Source organism: Alosa sapidissima, chromosome 5 (genome assembly GCF_018492685.1).
Source record: "Alosa sapidissima isolate fAloSap1 chromosome 5, fAloSap1.pri, whole genome shotgun sequence".
Taxonomy (NCBI): domain Eukaryota; kingdom Metazoa; phylum Chordata; class Actinopteri; order Clupeiformes; family Clupeidae; genus Alosa; species Alosa sapidissima.
This window is the reverse complement of record NC_055961.1, coordinates 30,493,490-30,512,925: the sequence shown is the minus strand read 5'-3', so window position 1 is coordinate 30,512,925 and position 19,436 is coordinate 30,493,490. Positions and strand designations below refer to the sequence as shown.

At 42.4% G+C, this 19,436-nt stretch overlaps 1 protein-coding gene across 2 annotated transcripts; it reads left to right on the top strand.

Moving 5' to 3' along the window:
• The first annotated feature begins 256 nt into the window (after nt 1-256).
• Nucleotides 257-19,420, top strand: stag2a (stromal antigen 2a). 2 transcript variants are annotated; one of them, XM_042093880.1, is made up of 34 exons: nt 257-496; nt 2,177-2,300; nt 2,516-2,594; nt 2,755-2,910; nt 3,014-3,110; nt 3,192-3,268; nt 3,402-3,606; nt 3,777-3,928; nt 4,064-4,137; nt 4,285-4,408; nt 4,657-4,755; nt 5,520-5,599; nt 5,915-6,022; nt 7,683-7,791; nt 8,234-8,351; nt 8,631-8,734; nt 9,039-9,131; nt 9,232-9,321; nt 9,632-9,835; nt 10,129-10,199; nt 10,391-10,478; nt 10,715-10,795; nt 11,143-11,235; nt 11,354-11,525; nt 11,803-11,942; nt 12,091-12,192; nt 12,318-12,466; nt 12,732-12,860; nt 13,053-13,261; nt 13,946-14,174; nt 14,608-14,718; nt 14,986-15,112; nt 15,363-15,440; nt 15,837-19,420. In XM_042093880.1, the coding sequence occupies exons 2-34, from the start codon at nt 2,257-2,259 to the stop codon at nt 15,858-15,860; spliced, it is 3,816 nt and encodes a 1,271-aa protein (XP_041949814.1). In that variant the 5' UTR covers nt 257-496; nt 2,177-2,256; the 3' UTR covers nt 15,861-19,420. The 2 variants fall into 2 exon arrangements, with proteins under 2 accessions (XP_041949814.1, XP_041949815.1); XM_042093881.1 differs by lacking the exon at nt 257-496 and adding an exon at nt 791-1,990.
• The last annotated feature ends 16 nt before the right edge of the window (nt 19,421-19,436 follow it).

Sequence of the window (19,436 nt, the reverse complement as noted above, 5' to 3'; positions counted from 1 at the left end):
CAATTAAGTATAACGAGAGCACTATGTAGTAAAGCGAGCACACAATTTACTAAATTGTGCACACAATACAGTAAAATTAGACCATGATTTACTCAAATGAGCGCACATTCTCTCTACATACAAAAATATCTTGCAATGATACCGCCTGGGCTCAGTAGCCTACGAAGCACTGTCATCTGTTCATAATTGTAGCAAAACTTGGTTTGTTCACTCTGGACTCTGATCCAGACGTTCCGTGTGTTATACTCATTCTGACCTGCTGGTGGTGCGTTTGTGGAACAGGAGTCTTCTATCTGTCGAAAATACAATTTGTACCATGCCAGCACAGGAGAAAGTAGTCCAATAATTCAACCAATTCTGCTTACACGAATGTATCTCGCACGTGCGCGTGACAATCAATGCCTCGTTTCCAGAATAATTCTATTCTGTGGATAAGTGTCATTTCTGGATTATTTTTGATTGATTCGTGTAGCTAACGTTGTTTGATTGTAACGAGGTAAGTTGTAAAATGGCGGATACAGTGCTTTGAGTTTGTTGATTTTATTACCGCCACCGAAGTGTTAAGACCGATCTTTTATTTTCAGAATGATAAATAATGGAATGCACATTTTTGTTGACAGGAGCAACAGCGATTGCTGTCGCTGTAGCAATAGCTGCCGAGTAAGCTAACTAGTGGCGCTATGCTAGCAACTTAGCTAGCTTGCTAGCGAAGTTGGTGACAGCTGCAAGATAACGTTAGCTATCTATCAGTAACTAGCTAACGTTTGCGTACTTTGTACATGGCTCACAAACGTTTGTTTTAGCTAGACGTGCATTTCCGCATGTGACCATTTCACAATTTAACGCAGTCTCTTCGTTTGCAAACTTACATAGCGGTGTCTGTTCAATTGCTTTTGGCATCTAGATGGCCAGCTAACGTTAACGCAGAGAACACAGAATTACACAGAGAACACAGAAGCTACATAATGTTAGCTATTATTATGGTTAGCTTCAATGTTTACGGAAGAGACTCGATGTACCGGACTGGGCAGCTAGCTAGCTACTTTGGAAAGCCAGTGTTCTTTAGCTAACGTTACAACTTGCTAATACCCCACAAAAATAAACAAATATCTACAAACCCGGCTAGTAACCGATGGCTTAGTTTGCTAACTGGGTGAGAACTCAGTGGTTGGTCGTAGACGTTTTAAATCAGCTTATCAAACCAACATTAACGTTTGTTGACTGTGACATTTTTAAAATCGAGCTTGTAGTGTTAGCTGATGTTACAGGAGATTTTAAACTTAGTGCATGGAGGGATTTGGTAGATGATTCTTGCTGCCATTGCTAACACTCAACAGCTTAACCACAGGACAGTTTCTGATCGGACAGCTAACTAGGTGTTAAGTTAGCGTGTTACCGGGTTAAACCAGGCGTGGACCTGAGAGGCAAACTAGAAAAGGCCTGAAGGTCTATGTGGAATACGAATACAGCAAAAAGGCGACAATTATGCTCTAAAACAGTGGTGCTCTACCTGGGGATCCGACCCCCAGGAGGTCCCCATAGTAATATTGCATTCTTTGCGGACTAATACTTTTACAAATAGTCACGATGATATTGTCCTCCATAGCTGTGTTGTTCTATTAGCTGTGCATTGTTGTTGATGGTCAAGAATGGCTGTTATGAACATGATGTCCTATGTATTCGCAACAACTGTAACAGTTGGCCTGCGGAGATGGCTTCTCGGGAAAAAAAAATGTCTAAAAGCACTGCAGCCAGAGTCAGAATTGAATTTATTCTGTCTGTGGAATGCAGGTAAAATCAAAAGAAGGGTCTGCACACTGTATTAGAAGCTCCCTGAAACTTTAATTCATAGCAAAAAAAGTGCAGGGAGCGTGCAGGAGGAGGGTGGGGTTGGTCGCAAACACCATCATTCTGGGGGACTGCCACTCACAAAAGGTTGAGAACCACTGGCCTAAAAAATATATTTCTGCGTTTTAGTTCTTTACACTTGGTAAGCAGCAATGTAAATAATGACCTGTGTAATTCTAAATATTATTTGAAACTAGGAGTGCTTTACTACACACTCAATAAATGTGTTTACAATTTGATTGTGTTTATGAATGTTACACAATTTTCAGTGTTTATTTATATTCTAGTCATCTGGTGACATTTGTTTTCATGTTTTTTCCCCTCTTAGTTTTCTGGAAGCTTTAGAGGTGCTAGCTGAAGAGGGGACATCTTCAAGTGCTAAACTGGGAAACAGAAAATGTTAAAGAAATGATAGAGGCACAGGAGCTCCATTCAGACTTTCACTTCCCTCAGTAAGTAGAACTTTTGAACTTATGAAACTGACGGATTCATGGTGAGCTTTGGAAAGTTTGCTTACAGCTGTCATCTGTAATATTCCAACTTGAACTTTCCTTAACTCATGTCAGTAGACAGTAGAACTTGCAAGTAAAGTAAAGAAGTTAGAGGTTTTGATTGATTCTTCCAATGACACTTTATAGATTCAATGACAGTGCAATTCTTTTCACAGGGAAGCTGATACTCAGCTATCCTCTGACACTGATCTTGAGGATCTAGAGGGGCGCAATGCAAAGCTTGGGAAAGCAAAGGTAAGTAACTTACCTGTTGACTTTTAAACCTCCTCTTTGTTTGTCATCAGCAGTTTTGTGTGACCTGAAATTTGCCGAAAACTTAATTTCAGGACTCACGTTACTGGGAAAAGTCTTCATCCATAACAGTCATTGCTTTGTCTGTTTTGAATATGCCCAGGTGCCCAGGCAGGGGAAGAAGGGGGCCGGTGAGAAGGGCAAAGGCTCAGCGGGCAAAGGTGGCGGGCAGAACAGAGTCAACGGCCACCACCAAGAGAATGGCATGGAAAACCTGACCCTTTTTGAGGTGGTCAAACTGGGCAAGAGTGCCATGCAGGTTAGCATGCCTTACGCTTATATATGCAACACCGTTATGCTCACGCTTTCTTCGTAGATGCTAGATATATGAATCTCATGGCACTTTTTCTGTGTTTGTGCAGTCGGTAGTAGATGACTGGATTGAGGCGTACAAAAATGACAGGGACACTGCACTGCTGGAGCTTATCAACTTCTTCATCCAGTGTTCGGGCTGCAAAGGTAAGTCAAACACGTAGCTGGTTACTCGGCTTAAGTTGTTTTGGACATATGTTTTTACATAAATGTCTATTGTTGTTGCAGGTGCTGTGAGCTCGGAAATGTTCAGACACATGCAGAACTCAGAGATCATCAGAAAGATGACGGAAGAGTTTGATGAGGTGCTTACACCCTCTAAATGTTTGCCTAAGTGCATATGTACAATATGTATTGTGTGTTGGTATTTAAAATTGTTTGACAAAGTTGTTGATAAACATGGACTTATGTTTATTTTTTGCTTTCTCATGACTGTAGGACAGCGGAGATTATCCACTGACCATGGCGGGGCCACAATGGAAGAAGTTTAAGACAAATTTCTGTGAGTTCATCGGGGTTCTGGTGCGGCAGTGTCAGTACAGCACCATCTATGACGAGTACATGATGGACACGATCATCTCGCTGCTGACTGGCCTGTCTGACTCCCAGGTCCGAGCCTTCAGGCACACCAGCACGCTAGCAGGTGAGAACTGTGTGCGGAAATCTTCTCACTCAACACCTTGAACCGGAACAAAGGCTGCACCTTGTTAAAACAAAGACCAGATATTTGATCCATCCTGCTGCACGGTGAGATTTAGTGTGGATGAGAGGATTTCTCTTACTAATTTTTGCATTACCTTTGTGTGCTTGCAGCAATGAAGCTGATGACCGCTTTAGTGAATGTAGCCCTAAACCTCAGCATCAACATGGACAACACTCAGAGACAGTATGAGGCTGAGCGAAACAAAACCATCGGAAAGCGTTCTGTGGAACGAGTGGAGCTACTGTTCCAAAAGCGCAAAGAGGTTAGTCAGTAATACTCATTTATACAGATAACAGATCTTAATTGATCTTGTAATCAAAAAACCTGCAAATCTTTAAAAAGTTCATTTTTCCATATTTTTTTCTGACACATTTGGTTTACTTTTATATACTTTCAGCTTCACGAAAATCAAGATGAAATTGAAAATATGATGAATGCTATCTTCAAAGGTGTTTTTATACACCGTTATCGGTACGCTGCCCAACTTTATTATTGATTTATATATTTTGTGGAGTAGCATATAGCATTATAATATACATTAAGAGTATGCAGTGCAGTATTTGTTCTGTGTTACATTGTATTACATTGTAGTGGTTTTATTCCTGTCTGTTCTTCCAGTGATGCAATAGCAGAGATCAGAGCCATTTGTATTGAGGAGATCGGTGTTTGGATGAAGATGTACAGTGATGCATTTCTGAATGACAGCTACCTGAAATATGTCGGTTGGACGTTGCATGATAAGGTAAACAGTAATGATGGATAAGTAGATAGATCTTCACCGCTGTTTGCGCCATAGAGTTCTTTTCCTTTTCTTCACCGCCGATTTGCATTTTCAAGTTACTGTCCCAGTGAAAAAGCACGTTTTCAGAAAAATGCGTCACTGTGATTTGAGGGCAGTGCAACTGTAAGTGACACTCTCTCTCTCTCTTTCTTTCTTTCTTTCTTTCTTTCTTTCTCTCTTCCTTTCATGCTACTTTCCTCCTGTCACAGCAAGGTGAGGTGCGTCTGAAGTGTCTAACGGCCCTGCAGGGTTTGTATTATAACCGGGAGCTCAACAGTCGCCTGGAGCTCTTCACCAGTCGCTTCAAGGTGAGAAGCAGAAACTCATATCTACACTCACTCACACAACACACAGATATTCATGTGCCTGTGCTAACGTACATGCTATTGATTTGTGTAGATAGACATTTCCTTGGCTGACTCAGCACTGTTGAGTTGCGGAAGGCTGACTAATAAATTGGTCTGCTTTCATAGACATGTAAGACAAACACAGCTGAGTGAACTTTGACCTCAACACATCAGAACATGGTACAGTTAAAGAACAAGCAGACTGTTACCATAGGTTTGTGCACTTTAGGTAAAATATTGACTTAAAAGCTTTGACAGACGTTGATGCAGAGAGGGTAAATAGATTACTATGCTGTCATGTAGATGCTTCATAACGTCCTAGAAGCCCATTAAAACTAAGTCCATATTTTTGTTGAAGAACAAGAACATAAGAACATGTGCAGAGAGGAATGCAGCTATTTCACTATTATACCCACCATGAAAAATCAGTTTGCGTCAGGCAAACTGGCCAGGATGTTAAGGTATGCTTGAGCTACTCGGACTGGGATGACCCTTGTTTTTTTTTTTAACTTGTTCCATGCAAGGGGATCCTGAGTAGGTGAGAGGTTACCTTTTGTGCAGTGCCACTTCTGTTGTTGTGGTGTGGTGTTAGATAAATACTGTTGACAGTAGATGTTTATTTCAAATATGCATATGATTGCAGTCAGTAAGCAGGGTCAGCTGTCCAACACTTAACACCTACACATGCACAGAAGATCCAGTCCAATTTTAATTTGCCTTTTCAGGATCGCATTGTGTCCATGACTTTGGATAAGGAGTATGATGTGGCCGTACAGGGTGTAAAACTCTTGACCTTGGTCCTACAGTAAGTCCTTACTTGTCTACATTTAAAGGAGAATTTCCGGCTTTTTTTTTCACATAGATCTCTGTAAACATGCCCCCAGAGTGTAGCATTGTAGCTTCCTGGCAGCTCTAGCTGTTGGCTGCACCAACTCGAGCTGGTAAAACAGATTGTTTTGGGGTTTTTTTTCGTACCGACTGTACTCGGTGACCTCGAGAAACAGAGATCAATGTGAAAAATCGCCGGAATTCTCCTTTAAGTAGAAACCATAATTTCCGGTTTCATGTCTGTTCTCAAAGTGAAGTGGTGGATATAATTTTTGGTCGTGTTGTGTTGCAGGAGTGGTGATGAGTGCCTGACCTCTGAAGACTGTGAGAGTGTCTATCACCTGGTGTACTCGGCCCATCGGCCCTTGGCTGTGGCGGCAGGGGAGTTCCTCTACAAGAAGTGAGTTGCAGTCAAAGACAATATCCTCAAATACATCACAGGAACGGTTTGTTTTATTGAATGTGGAATGAGTTGATATTTATGTATTCATTTTAACTTAAGTTAAATTCCTGGAGCAGTTGATAAAATATGTTGTTGGCAGTCATCATCTTTAGTCCTCATCTACTATAATGATCTTACTTGCAAATGAGGTGTGCTGATTGGCATGGTGATTCCGACAGTAGCATTAAAGGCACCCATAGCATTTTTTTGACCTTAACATAACGTTTCCCAAATCATTTTGATGGCACATAACCTCATAACATGACGAACAGTACATCAGCCATTGTCTGAGCGGCACTATGTAGGCGACCTAAACTGCCCCCATACCCCCCCCCACCCCACCCTCCCAAAATTGAAACGTAAAAGATAGATAGATAGATAGATATTATTAGATAGATAGATTTATTGTCATTCTCACAACATGGGAGCATGAGGAGAGCTTTTATGCTACAGTGATTCGGAGATCTTTTTCGACAGACTGCTGTCGATGCATTCCCTCTATATATGTTCATACTTTGTTGCAAAGGACGCATATTTAGTTTGTTTATTGTTGCGCTTCTCAGCCAGAGGGTTAGCCTGGAAAATCCAGACCCTGATAATCTAGAAAGATTAAGGGTCGGGCAATAAGCAATGTAATGGCCCAACTCGAGGGGCTGCAACAAGCATGCATTTAAAAATCTCACTGCACGCAATTGGATAACACTAGACCATGTTTACTCTGAATGATTTCGGACTTCGACGCAACCGGATAACACTATGAACAATGTGTACTGTCCTCCAACGTTGCAGCGCTGTCTTCATCAGTTTAGCTGGTTCCCCGGAATGCAAGGGGAAAAAGTAACATCCATCATTGCTCTTTGCCAGAGTGTCTCGCAGAGACAATTCCATTGTGCTCTCGCGAGAACTCTGGATTTCCAGGGTACCAGAGGGTGACCCCGAGAGCAAATCTTGTTAAGGGTTCCTTTAAACCTAGTGAAAGAAACAAAGCGTCTGCTTATGTTTCTTGTTGGGGCTAAATTCCTATCCATCTCGTAAAAGGAGCAAAATGATTTGAGTTAAACTATTGGTAACTTTATTGTCAGCGGTGTCAAGTATTTAGATACATTTGGGAATATTTTAAAAGGGTGAAAGATCTCTTAAGGCCAAGAAGTCCAAAGTGAAAACATCTACTGAACAGCCACAAGCTGCATGAGTGCACACAAAGGGCACGTTTGCTACCCCTGCTTTAGGTTCATATCTAGAGTTTGTTGGAACCGATGGTTCTTTGATTTTTGCTAATGTGAACACAGTCTACCGAACCCGGGTCCGGACCAGGGTCCGCTAGAAAACGGGCGTCTAGGGCACAGTTTGTTAGAACTCCGGTGCAGTTTAAATGCTATCTGTTCCAAAACCAGGAAATAAACTGCTGTTTTTGTGATGTTGCCAAGCGATATTAGTAAAAATAAGCTAGTGTATGTGCACAAACAAAAATATAATGTGAACAGAGACCAGCTGGGTCAGGGCTAGGGGGGAGTGATCACACTCGGGTACGGTCCAGTTAAACAGACCCAGTGTGAATGCACCCTAAGGCCCCATTTCAGTGCTCAGTGTGTCTTATACAGTAAGCATTGTGTTCTAGGTTGTTTAGCAATCGCAGTCCCGAGGAAGATGGCATGCCCAGAAGGGGAAGACAGAGTCGCAATGCAAATCTCATCAAGACTACAGTTTTTTTCTTCCTGGAGAGTGAGGTACACAGAACATGGCTTTCCATGTGTAACGTCTGTCTAACATCTGATTGTATGCATAGACTTTAAATAAAAGAACTGCAAAAGTAAGGAGTAGGGACATGCCAAAGTTTCAGTTGGAAAAAGCTCAAATTTGTCTCGATTGTTACTAATGGATATTATAACAGATTACTGAAAGATTACGCCATCGCATCCAGTTGAATAAAGATTACATTTGGGTTTAGCTCAAATGTGTTGTTTCGTTGCTGTCAAAGTGTTTATAACAATGTTTAAATTCCAGAGAGCCCGTCAGACAGATTATCTGTAAGCCTGTGTGTCAAAGCAAAGCCAAATAGTGTCTTTGTGTGTTTATGTCTATACTATGGTCCACTGGTCCCGCGTGAGGGAGTGATGGGTTCTGTGTGTGTGTGTGTGTGTGTGTGTGTGTGTGTGTGTGTGTGTACAGCTCCATGAGCACGGGGCGTACCTGGTGGACAGCCTGTGGGACTGTGCGTCGGACCTGCTGAAGGATTGGGAGAGCATGATCAGCCTTCTGCTGGACGAGCCCTTCCCAGGAGAGGAAGGTAGGAAGGACCAAGACCTCTGTCACGGCTAATGGCTAATATGCTCCACACTGGATTTAACCAGAGAAGAGCGCTCAGCCAATGGCCCCAATAGCTATTATTAACCCGTAACCCCTGTTACAAGTGTAGATGATAGATGATGACAGATACACAACAGATGTCCAGACTTACATTACTGAAGTCTAGTCTGGTCTGCAGTTTTTATGCTTGACAGATGTTGTCACTTAGTTTGTAACACTGTGTGTTTGTAACCTCTGTGTTGTTGTTATTTGTGTTAAGAGCTGACGGACCGGCAGGAAACGGCTCTGATTGAGATCATGCTGAGTGCCGTTCGCCAAGCCTGTGAGTGCCACCCACCTGTGGGGAGAGGAAGTGGCAAGAGGGTGAGCTTCAACACGCGCGCACACACACACACACACACACACACACACACACACACACACACACACACACACACACACACACACACACACACACACACACACACACACACACACACACACACACACACACACACACACACACACTCATACAGATCGGACTAGATATCTCATGCACATTCTCCATGGATCTCATCAAATCTCTTGTATGTCCATAGACACACAATCATACAAGCACACACTCTCACACACACACTGCTATGTTAGGAATGAACTTGACATTTCCAATGTTTCAAATCTCATGCAGGTTCTCACAGCCAAAGAAAAAAAAACTCAGCTGGACGACCGGACAAGAATCACAGAGATGTTTGCTGTTGCTCTTCCATTGTTACTAGCAAAGGTAGGTTTTACATGATGGCCATATTAAGTTAAGTAAAAATGGTGTAGTTTCACCTTCCATACACAGACAGAAACTCTACATGCTCCCCATTGGCTTTCAGTACACGGTGGATGCAGCCAAGTTAACCAATCTACTGCAGCTGCCCCAGTACTTTGAGCTGGAGATCTTCACCACTGGCAGATTGGAGAAGGTGAGTTATCAGCATTGTCCTGCTAACCTGACTAGTCAAGTAAAGCACAACTTGGACACGGACATTTCACGGACATCTTATGTAAATAGAACATTACATTATGGAACAGGGACTGAACTGATGGTGTGGTGATCATCAAGTTCGCTCTCTAAAATTGTTGTTTGATCAATCACCATAACTCTAACCAACATAAATTATTGTTAACAGATATTGTTTTATTATTATATTATAGCAGACCATCCAACTAAAGTGTGACCCATTATGACATCATGAGTATGTTTGAGTGAGTGTCTGTTATGTCTTCTTGTAGCACTTGGAGTCTCTGCTCCGTCAGATCCGTGAGGTGGTGGAGAAGCACACGGAGACGGACGTGCTGGAGGCCTGCTCCAGAACCTTCCACGCCCTCTCCAACGAGGAGTACACCATCTTCAACCGCGTGGATATCGCGCGCAGTCAGCTCCTGGACGAACAGGTTGACAAGCTCAACCGTCTACTGGAGGAGTTTTTACAGGAGGTGCGTCTTTATGTAATGTTTATCAATTTGGAAAAGTTTTGTAAATGAGACATTTTTGTGCAAATATGAAAGTAAGTGTGATTGACCAGTCTTCACTGGAGGGGTTTGGTGTAACACCAGATTTTACTCAAAATAATTTATGTCAGGACTAGTTGATATACTAAATGATGGCAGATTTGCTGATTGGTTTGGTGCTGCTGTTTGATTGTAATAGTAAGCTACAGCCACACGTGCCCTTTAAGAATAAGATTAACAACCCTTTGAATAAACACTTGTATGACTCTCTTAAATAGGGGGAGGAGACTGATGAAGATGATGCGTATCAGGTCTTGTCTACACTGAAAAGAATCACAGCCTTCCATAAGTAAGACCACATCACATATCGTACAGCTCTTGCATACTCTGTTCTTCCTCAAGTGAACATTTGCTGGTTGTGTTGGGAGATGTTGTATGAGTCTGACCCTTGCTCTCACACTTGTGTCACAGCGCTCATTTGCTGGTTGTGTTGGGAGATGTTGTATGAGTCTGACCCTTGCTCTCACACTTGTGTCACAGCGCTCATGACCTCTCCAGGTGGGACTTGTTCACCAACCTCTACAGACTCCTCAACACTGGTCTGCAGAACGGGGACATGCCACAACAGGTGCAGTCTTTCACAAAGCCTTGGACCTTTCGCCTACTGATTCAGTTGTTGAGGGCTATAGTAGGCATCTTGTGTTGCCATAGCAGCATCTTTCCTTTTTTCCCTCTGAACCAGTCCCCTATGTATGTTTATGGGTTCCACATTGAGTAATAATGATTTGTGTATTGTGATGAGAGAACTTAAGTTCTGTATTCCCTACAAAGACATGCTTTGACACAGGATGTTTTCTTTTTCAGATTGTGATACACGCCTTGCAGTGCACACATTTTTCCATTCTGTGGCAACTCGCCAAGGTCTCCAAAGGCACTGCAAAACAGGTAATATTGTGATACAGACTCTAATAATAATATTCCTCTGTTACTTGGTGAGTTATAGATTTAATCCCAAAATATCCAAAAGCCAAAATATCAATTAACAGATCCCAGATTTCTATGCCGGTGTGTCTCCCAGATTTCGATGGCAGTTTTTAATTATGACTGCCGCGCAGCAATTTGGTGTCAACGATTTCCGGGACACTGAAAGACTGGGGTGCATGAAATGTGCAGGACTGAGCTTTGGTCATATTTTGTACCGCTTTGCGGTACATCTAGTTCATTACATTTCAGCATTGCCTTCTGTCAAACACCCTCGTGTTTGTCTTTCTCTGCCCTCTTTGCGTGCTCAGAGCGACATGGGCAATCTGAGGAAGCAGATGAGAGCTTTCTGCCTGATGTGCCAGCGTTACCTCACCAGCGTCAACACAGCTGTCAAAGAGCAGGTCAGTCCAACTTTACCCCTCTCTCTCTGCAACCAGCCACCTTACAGACTGAATTACAAAACCCCCTGTCGCACCTCGTACCTTCCTCTAACCCGGCGCTGTGCGCTGTCCCCGGCAGGCCTTCACCATCCTGTGCGACGTGCTGCTGGTCTTCAGCCACCAGATCGTGTCGTCTGGCCGCGAGGCCCTGGAGCCGCTCATCTACAACCCGGACTCGTCCCTACAGGCCGATCTGCTCAGCTTCATCCAGGACCACGTCTTCGTCTACCAGGATGAAGAAAACAACACAGGTCAAACCCCAGTTACATAACATAGTTAGGAAATGCTGAAAGAAAGTATACAATGTCTGATATGGTTGTAGGTTGTGTAGAAGATCAGTAATTAAGGTTACTTATTCATGAGTCCATATTTTTAAAACTTCACAAGTTTGTCATTTTTATTTATTTGGCACCGACAGAAGACTTTTTTTAGGTGTAGGATGACCATGACATTAATTTTGGACGTTGAGCTTCAAATCTTGTGCTGTCAGGTGGCTGGCTGACTTACGTGTGTGTGTTTTTACTGCAGATGATCAGCGGTATGACGAGGTATGGAAAATCGAAGCTCTTCACAAAAGACGGAACCTTCTGGCTGCGTACTGCAAACTCATCATTTATAACGTGGTGGAGATGAGCACTGGAGCAGACATCTTCAAACAGTACATGAGGGTAAGGACCAGACAAGTGGACAGCTCCGTTCAGTTGATCATTGATGAGATATCTTTAATCCTAATTGTATTCATTTTATAACACAAGTGAGTTTGTGGTTCCTTGGGGCTGTGTAAGTAAGAGGTTGCATGGTGTTTCCCTGTCCCAGTACTACAATGACTACGGTGACATCATCAAAGAGACCATGAGCAGAACCAGGCAGATCGACAAGATCCAGTGTGCCAAAACCCTCATCCTCAGTCTCCAGCAGGTAACACCAGGCTCCTGCACACGTTGGCCACACATTCCCTTTGACAGAGGGATTTGGAGGTGATTTCAAATGCAGATTGGTCTGACCTGTTGCCATTGTTTTTGTTTTGCTCATCTTTGCCGTAGCTCTTTAACGAGATGCTGTCGGAGCTGGGCTGTAACATTGACCGCTCGTCGGCTGCATTCTGTGGCATTAAGGAGCTCGCCAGGCGCTTCTCTCTCACCTTTGGACTGGACCAGGTCAAGACCAGGGAAGCCATCGCCATGCTTCACAAGTAAATAAACATCCACGCAATACACTTTTCTCATTATAATCTGCAGTATAGACATGTCAGTGCACAGGTACATCTGTACAAGTTTAAATGAGAATAGTGTTGGCGATACTGTGACTTTCTCATTATGAAACCTGTGAAATCACAGTGAAAGCTGGTGTGTGTGTGTGTGTGTGTGTGTGTGTGTGTGTGTGTGTGTGTGTGTGTGTGTGTGTGTGTGTGTGTGTGTGTTTGTGTTTCTGGGTGTGCTTGTGTGTGTGTGTTTCAGGGACGGTATAGAGTTTGCCTTCAAAGAGCCCAGCCCACAGGGAGAGGGCAATCCTCCCCTACACTTGTCTTTCCTCGACATCCTCAGTGAATTCTCCTCGAAACTGTTGCGCCAGGACAAGAAGACTGTGTAAGCAGCCTCTCACTCGTTATTTCTTTATATTTTTTACTGTGTGTGTGTGTGTGTGTGTGTGTGTGTGTGTTTTAATGGTCTGTGCTCCATACTGCTGTGCAGGAGTGCCTCATGACATTCCAGATATGTGTGTGTCTGTGTGTGCTTGTGTTAATGGTCCCTGTTTTAATGATGTGTGTTGCTGTGCAGACACCTGTACCTGGAGCGCTTCATGACGTTCCAGATGGCTCTGCAGAGGGAGGACTGCTGGCTGCCGCTCATCTCCTACCGGAACTCTCTGCAGGCGGGTGCCGACGACGACACCATGTCCGTCATCAGTGGCATCAGCAGCCGCGGCTCCACGCGCAGCAAAAAGAGCAAAGCCCCCTCAGTCACTAGCAAGAGGAAACTACCGGAAGGTGAGTGTGTGTGTTTCAATGAGTGAAAAAAAGATTGTGTAAAAATCTTCTTATTTCATGGAATACTTTAAAGGTACCGTGTGTAAGAATTGAGGTAAAAATATCCAAAAAATGAGCTACACGCATCAAAAGAATGAGAAGAAATAAGGGCGATGATGTCATTAAAAAATGACATGGTATAGTGCTGCAGAGATATCAACCTGAATTAGCTTGCTAAATCACTAGCCACAGCCCGACAGGTGTCATAATACCAGTTTCGGCCATGGGAGGCAGTATGCGGGCAACATAACCGCCAGCCAAACTGCAATACACGTTTCTCGGTTGTTATTCTAGGGTAAACCAACTCACTTTCTGGAGGTATACTGCCCCCATCTTTTATGGAATGTGGAGTATGAATTTTGATTTTTTTTGTATGAAAAATTGATTTTTTGGCGGACATTACACATGGCACCTTTTAAAAAATGTATGTGATGCATCTATGATTTCTAGCTTTGATTTGTTTTTCTATATTTCTCTATTGCACTCTTATGTCTTCTTTTATTAACGTGTCTTGGGTTTCTACTTGCATGTGTTTTTTTCTGTGTTTGTGGTTTGTGTGTGTGCATGCTCATCTCTCTCTCTCTCTCTCTCTCTCTCTCTCTCTCTCTCTCCTTCTCCCTCTCTCTCTCTCGTCACCCTGATCAGAGGAGGGTAGCTGCAGCAGCACAGATACGGCCATGTGGCTGAACCGCGAGCAGGGCGCCCAGACGCCGGTCATGTTGCCGTCGCCACACCTCACCTCCACGGTGCTGCGCGAGCCCAAGAAGCTGCGGCAGGAGGAGGCCGGAGCCTACGTCTACGCCATGGCCAACGAGCACCAGCCGCAGACCCCTCTGACCCCGCATAGCCAGCCGCAGCCCACCATGGACTACAAGTAAGAACACCCCCCCCCCAGCACAGCTACCAATAAATGGCTTTTGAAGAGGGTTTTTTGATTGTGCAGTACACACACACACACACACACACACACACACACACACACACACACACACACATACACACATCTAGAAATATTGCCATTGCTTGAGTCCACCATTCCTGCATGTATCTCTGCTGTGCAGTATCCACCAAAGCTATAGCCCTTGCTTGCCATTTTCACAGATAAGCACCAATACACAGATTGTTTTGTGATAACACAGAGAGAAGACAAGACTATCAAAGCAGCCACTCCCTTTTTGTAGTGGAGCAGGATTTTGTTTATGCCCTATTGTTTTCATGGCAATTGTGTCAGTGTGCTGCCATGGCCACATGTCTTCGTTGTGTGCATGTGATGTGAGCGTTGTTGTGTGCTCTGTGTCCATAAACAGCTCCCAGGTCACATGGATGCTGGCCCAGAGACAGCAGGCCGAGGCCAGACAGCAGCACGAGAGAGCCAGCATGCACTACGCCAAGATGAGGAGTCACATGCAGCATGCCATGTAAGAGACCACGCTGCACACAGACATTTTTGAAGCTGACGATTAGTGTTTAGATTGTGAAGAACACAAGTTACCAGAAGTCATAGTTTATCAGTTCATTGGAACAAAAAAGTATTTAAATACATGCCAGGGGTACTTTGTGTGTGTGTGTGTGTGTGTGTGTGGAGAATCTATTAATCATGGAGAATCTATTAAAATTCATACTTTATCTGTTACTGATTTGAATGCTAGGGGTACTGTGAACAATTGTGTTTATTCAATTTGTAGCCGACGTGGAACTGGCTTAATGGAAGATGACGAGGAGCCCATAGTGGAGGATGTGATGATGTCATCAGAGGATCGACTAGAGGACCTGAATGAGGGGATGGACTTTGACACTATGGATATTGACCTGGTAGGATTCATTCAATTTAACACTCATCATGAATATGGACCTGGTATGATTCATTCAGTTTAACTGAGTGGTTTTTGTGTCGAGTTAGATCAGAGCAATGTTGGTCAGGTTGAATGGAACATTACTGAAATTATTCAAATAATGAGGATTTTTTTAATACTAAAATTTACCAATTCATTGAAAGGTATGAGTCATGAAGGGAGTTTGAAGGTGTCAAACTAAAACTGTTCTCTTTTTTTTTCTCTTCCAGCCTCCATCCAAAAACCGTAGAGAGAGGACAGAACTCAAACCCGACTACTTTGATCCAGCCTCCATCATGGATGACTCAGTAAGTATTCAGCTGTCAATCAGTTTGTCACCTCTTCTATTCTGAGGTTCTTTTGAAGTTTTACATTTAGATTTCCTCATCTTGGTCAGTATACATTTTTAATATGTTGTTCACTCAAGATATCCATCATATGTAGCAACGATATGATGTGTATGATATTTTAAATTCCATTTGGTTTTATTCATAAAGCGCCATAACATAAGAGTATGTCTCTAGGCGAGTCCTATATACATTAGATATCCCTTGATGTATATGGCTTGTGTATAAGATTACAGACTGATCTTTTAGACTAACAAGAATGCCCCCTGCCCCTCATCTCCTGAGCATGGTCTGTGCTCGGAGCAGAGTGAGCTGTCAGACTGGCCTGTGTCTGAACTCCTCTTTCTTTTTGTTCAGGTCCTTAATGTCTCCATGTTTTAAGCTCAAACACGTGGAGGAGGGAAGGAAGGCGGCACACACTTTGCTTTGTTACAGAGGATGAAAAAACTTTTTGGAGCCTGAGACTCAGTCTTCGTAGAGAATCATTGGGCATTTCGGTGATGCTGGACTTGATACACGAGAGACCGCTTGAGCTGCCTCTCGGGTGATAACCTTACACTCGTTAACTTTTTTGCCAATCTGTGAGTAAGCTTCTGTCCTACTCTTGTAAACAAGTAGTTGGTATATTCATTTCTTACACAAGGCATGGCATGTAGCCATAGATATCAAATCTATTTACAGCAAGAAAAATGTGAAATGTCTTGGTCAGAAAAAAAATCCTTTCCACGAAATGTAATATATGGAGTTCTCTCTCAATCATGGTATTTTTTAAATGAAAATTTAATTGGTCTGCTTTTTTAACAGATAGAGGACTTTGATTTATAGATATTTTGTAATGACAATCAGATGTAAATCAGTACTTTATAAATGTGTTATTACTCAAGATGAGAACTTTAACCCTTTTCCCTTCGAGTTTCTTCTTTGGGATACTGGGTCTGAGGTCCAGGGTATCTCAACATTTCATGAACATTTATCATTACCTCTTTCTTTAGCTGATAAAGGTTGATGCTTCCTATCATTTCCTGCAAGTCTAACACAGCTTTTTAAGGTTGCCCTTCTGCCTTCTGTTAACACATACATTGTGTTTGTTTTGTATGTTAGAATCCCAGTACCATGAGCTTGTTGGTAGTGTAAGGGGAGCTAAGAGTAAAATTGCCTGCTAGAAGAGGGACTTCAGTCACAGGGGCATTTTCTACAATACTCCACATACAGTACTGATCTGATGTCTGAGATGACGTTGACCAAGGACGACCATTGGGTGTAGTGATAGGGGAACTGTGGTGGCGAAGCACTGATGTCTTTAATATTTAATTACATTTATTTAACACAGTTGGCATTTTAGAATACAAGCCCACATACCTTTGGTGGATCGGGGTGAGGGTGTTTGCGGTAGCAGAGGATTTATTCACTTAAAGTGATATTCCAGCACTAGACTCAAGAAACTTTATTTTGTTCAGTGTTCATAGTTGTTTAAAATGGTTCTGTGGTGTTTTTATCCATTGTGTGGCTTTAGTTCGGTGTTTAAGTTTGAGATGGGACAAAAATGACACCCCATAGGCTCCCAGCTGGAATCAATCTAAGACCACAAATTACTTGAAATTTAGAAATGTTTTCAAAACGTCTAAAGCAGCAAAAAAATATCCCTCAATAGTTGGATTATCACAGCCATTTTAAAATGGAGACCAGGTAATAGGTTGAATGTATGTATTATTTTTTTTTTCAATTAGCCTGAGATTGTTTGCTGCTCTGCACTGTTGGAATGTTGTGGTCAGTGACCAGAATGTGAACTTGAATGTGGTAGTAGGTAAACATGTGCAGCAGCAGCACTTGTCTCACAGGACCAGATGGAACTTTTGCACTTAGTGACGTGAGTTCAGTCTGCACACAGCTCAGTGAAATTGCGGTCTTGAAGTGCGTTGAAAATGAATGCACATAAGGCGAGGCCAATACAAGCTTTTAATCTTCAGTTCACTCCCAACCTTCACATGTCTGGGTACTTTTAGCCTCGCCCTCAAGACACGTTGGATCGGTCTGGAAAGTTACAGCTTAAATATTTCTTTAGAGACATTTAGGCCAAGTTTCTCTATGGTCCTCTCCAGATGTTCACGCTAAAGTTCTTACGGTTCTTTGACTGCACATGACCAGTTCAGAAATGTGTTTTGATGTTCCATGGAAGCCATTGGAAGGATCGGAGGACTAGGAGGACTGCTAGCCTGATTTCACCAGACCCACTCACTTCGTGAAGAGTGGGTAATCACCGTTGGGAAATGTTTCCAATACTAGCATCGTAATGAGTCTAGATTTTGCGTTAACTTTGAAATCATTGGTCCTGCCTAACCAATCACATTGATCTGGGAGGCCTAACATTACTTCCTACTTCGCCTCACCTTTACAAACTGGCCAACTTGGCAGTCAGGAAACAACATATTTACCTTTGCTGTGTAAATGTACACATGTTCCCTTTGCTACTACTGTTTACCACTGCCACTTTTGATTTCGACACTAATGTCACCCCCTCTTGCCGCTGATTGGTCCGCCATCCTGGTGGCTGAGGGAAATGTAAATGCATTTAGAGGAACCAGACTAGTATTTCAGTGAAATGAAAATGGGCCCAGAAACTAGGTGGGCATGGCCAGGCTAGAGGACTACACCTTTAATGTAAAATCTGAAGCGTTTGACCAAAAACACCCCAAAACCATATTAATCAACTCTGACTGTGGAACAGAGTATGTTTTCTTGAGGCTTTATGTTGAAATATCACTTTAACTTACCTCTGAAATGTAAAGTTTGAGCTATTCAGAGATGTTTTAGTTATATTACCGTCATCTCTTGTTTATTGCCCTGTTTTATGAATAAGAAAATGTGCTTGGTAAAGAATGTTTCTAAAAAAAACAAAAAAACATTTTGATTTTGAAATCCTGGTATTATGATATATTATTATATATCCTAAAATGTATAATTTTATATTATATTGTTTATGTGTGTGATATAATGTGAATTGGTGCTGATTTCATTTTTAGTTGGTTCAAGTTTTAGAAAAACTCTCCCTATGGAGTTCTTCAGCTGTTCTTTCAAACCAACAGTTTTACACCAAGAGTTCTTACTCTCCTGATAGAGGGTTTTTACTTTGTAGAATTCTTTAGAGGCACAAAGAACCCCCCCACCCCACCCCCCAAACAAGAAACAAGAAGTTCTACACAGCAGAGGTTCTACACTCTTGCTTCATACGGAACTCTTGAAGAACCCATATTTTAAGAGTGTAGATTCAGGTTCACTAGAAGCTAGAATGTAAGTATACAGCTGAACTGCCTGACATTGAAATCACATTGAACATTTATTTTTGTTTCTGTTGTATTTTGTCAGTAGTATTTGTTTCATGTTTGACAAACCTTTTTCCCACTTTTTTCCTCTGTATATTTTTGGCTTGCCTATTCCTAATGTGCTTGTCATGTTTCAAGTTTTTTTTCCCTTTCTTTGCTTGTGGATGGGGTGTGGGGTGGGTGTAGACTTGTGAATATTGAGTTAGTGTGTTTCAAATGTCTGACTTGGCTGAAATAGATCTATTTTCTAAAGCAAGCATCTGACCTCAAAGAGGCAGACTTGAAACCCTGAATTGCTGATTGTGTGTGTGTGTGTGTGTTTTTAGTTTGGACAAAATCTTTTTTTGTGTATGTTGTTTCACCCAGAGTGAAATACTGATATGTTCTATTTTTTATCCCTTACCTTCATTTCCATTGAACTGCTGAACGTCCGTGTATGTGTATACAGATACATGCATATGTCTGTATAAACATACACATATAATATATTAAACTGTACATAAACTCAGCTGTTTTGTATTTCTATTTACAAAGCGTCCACTATACCATCTCTGGTTTGTATTTATGTTTGGCCACGGTGACTTTGAGCAGAATAAAGCCCCTACATTGTGATGATTTTAATGTTTGGAGTTTTGGA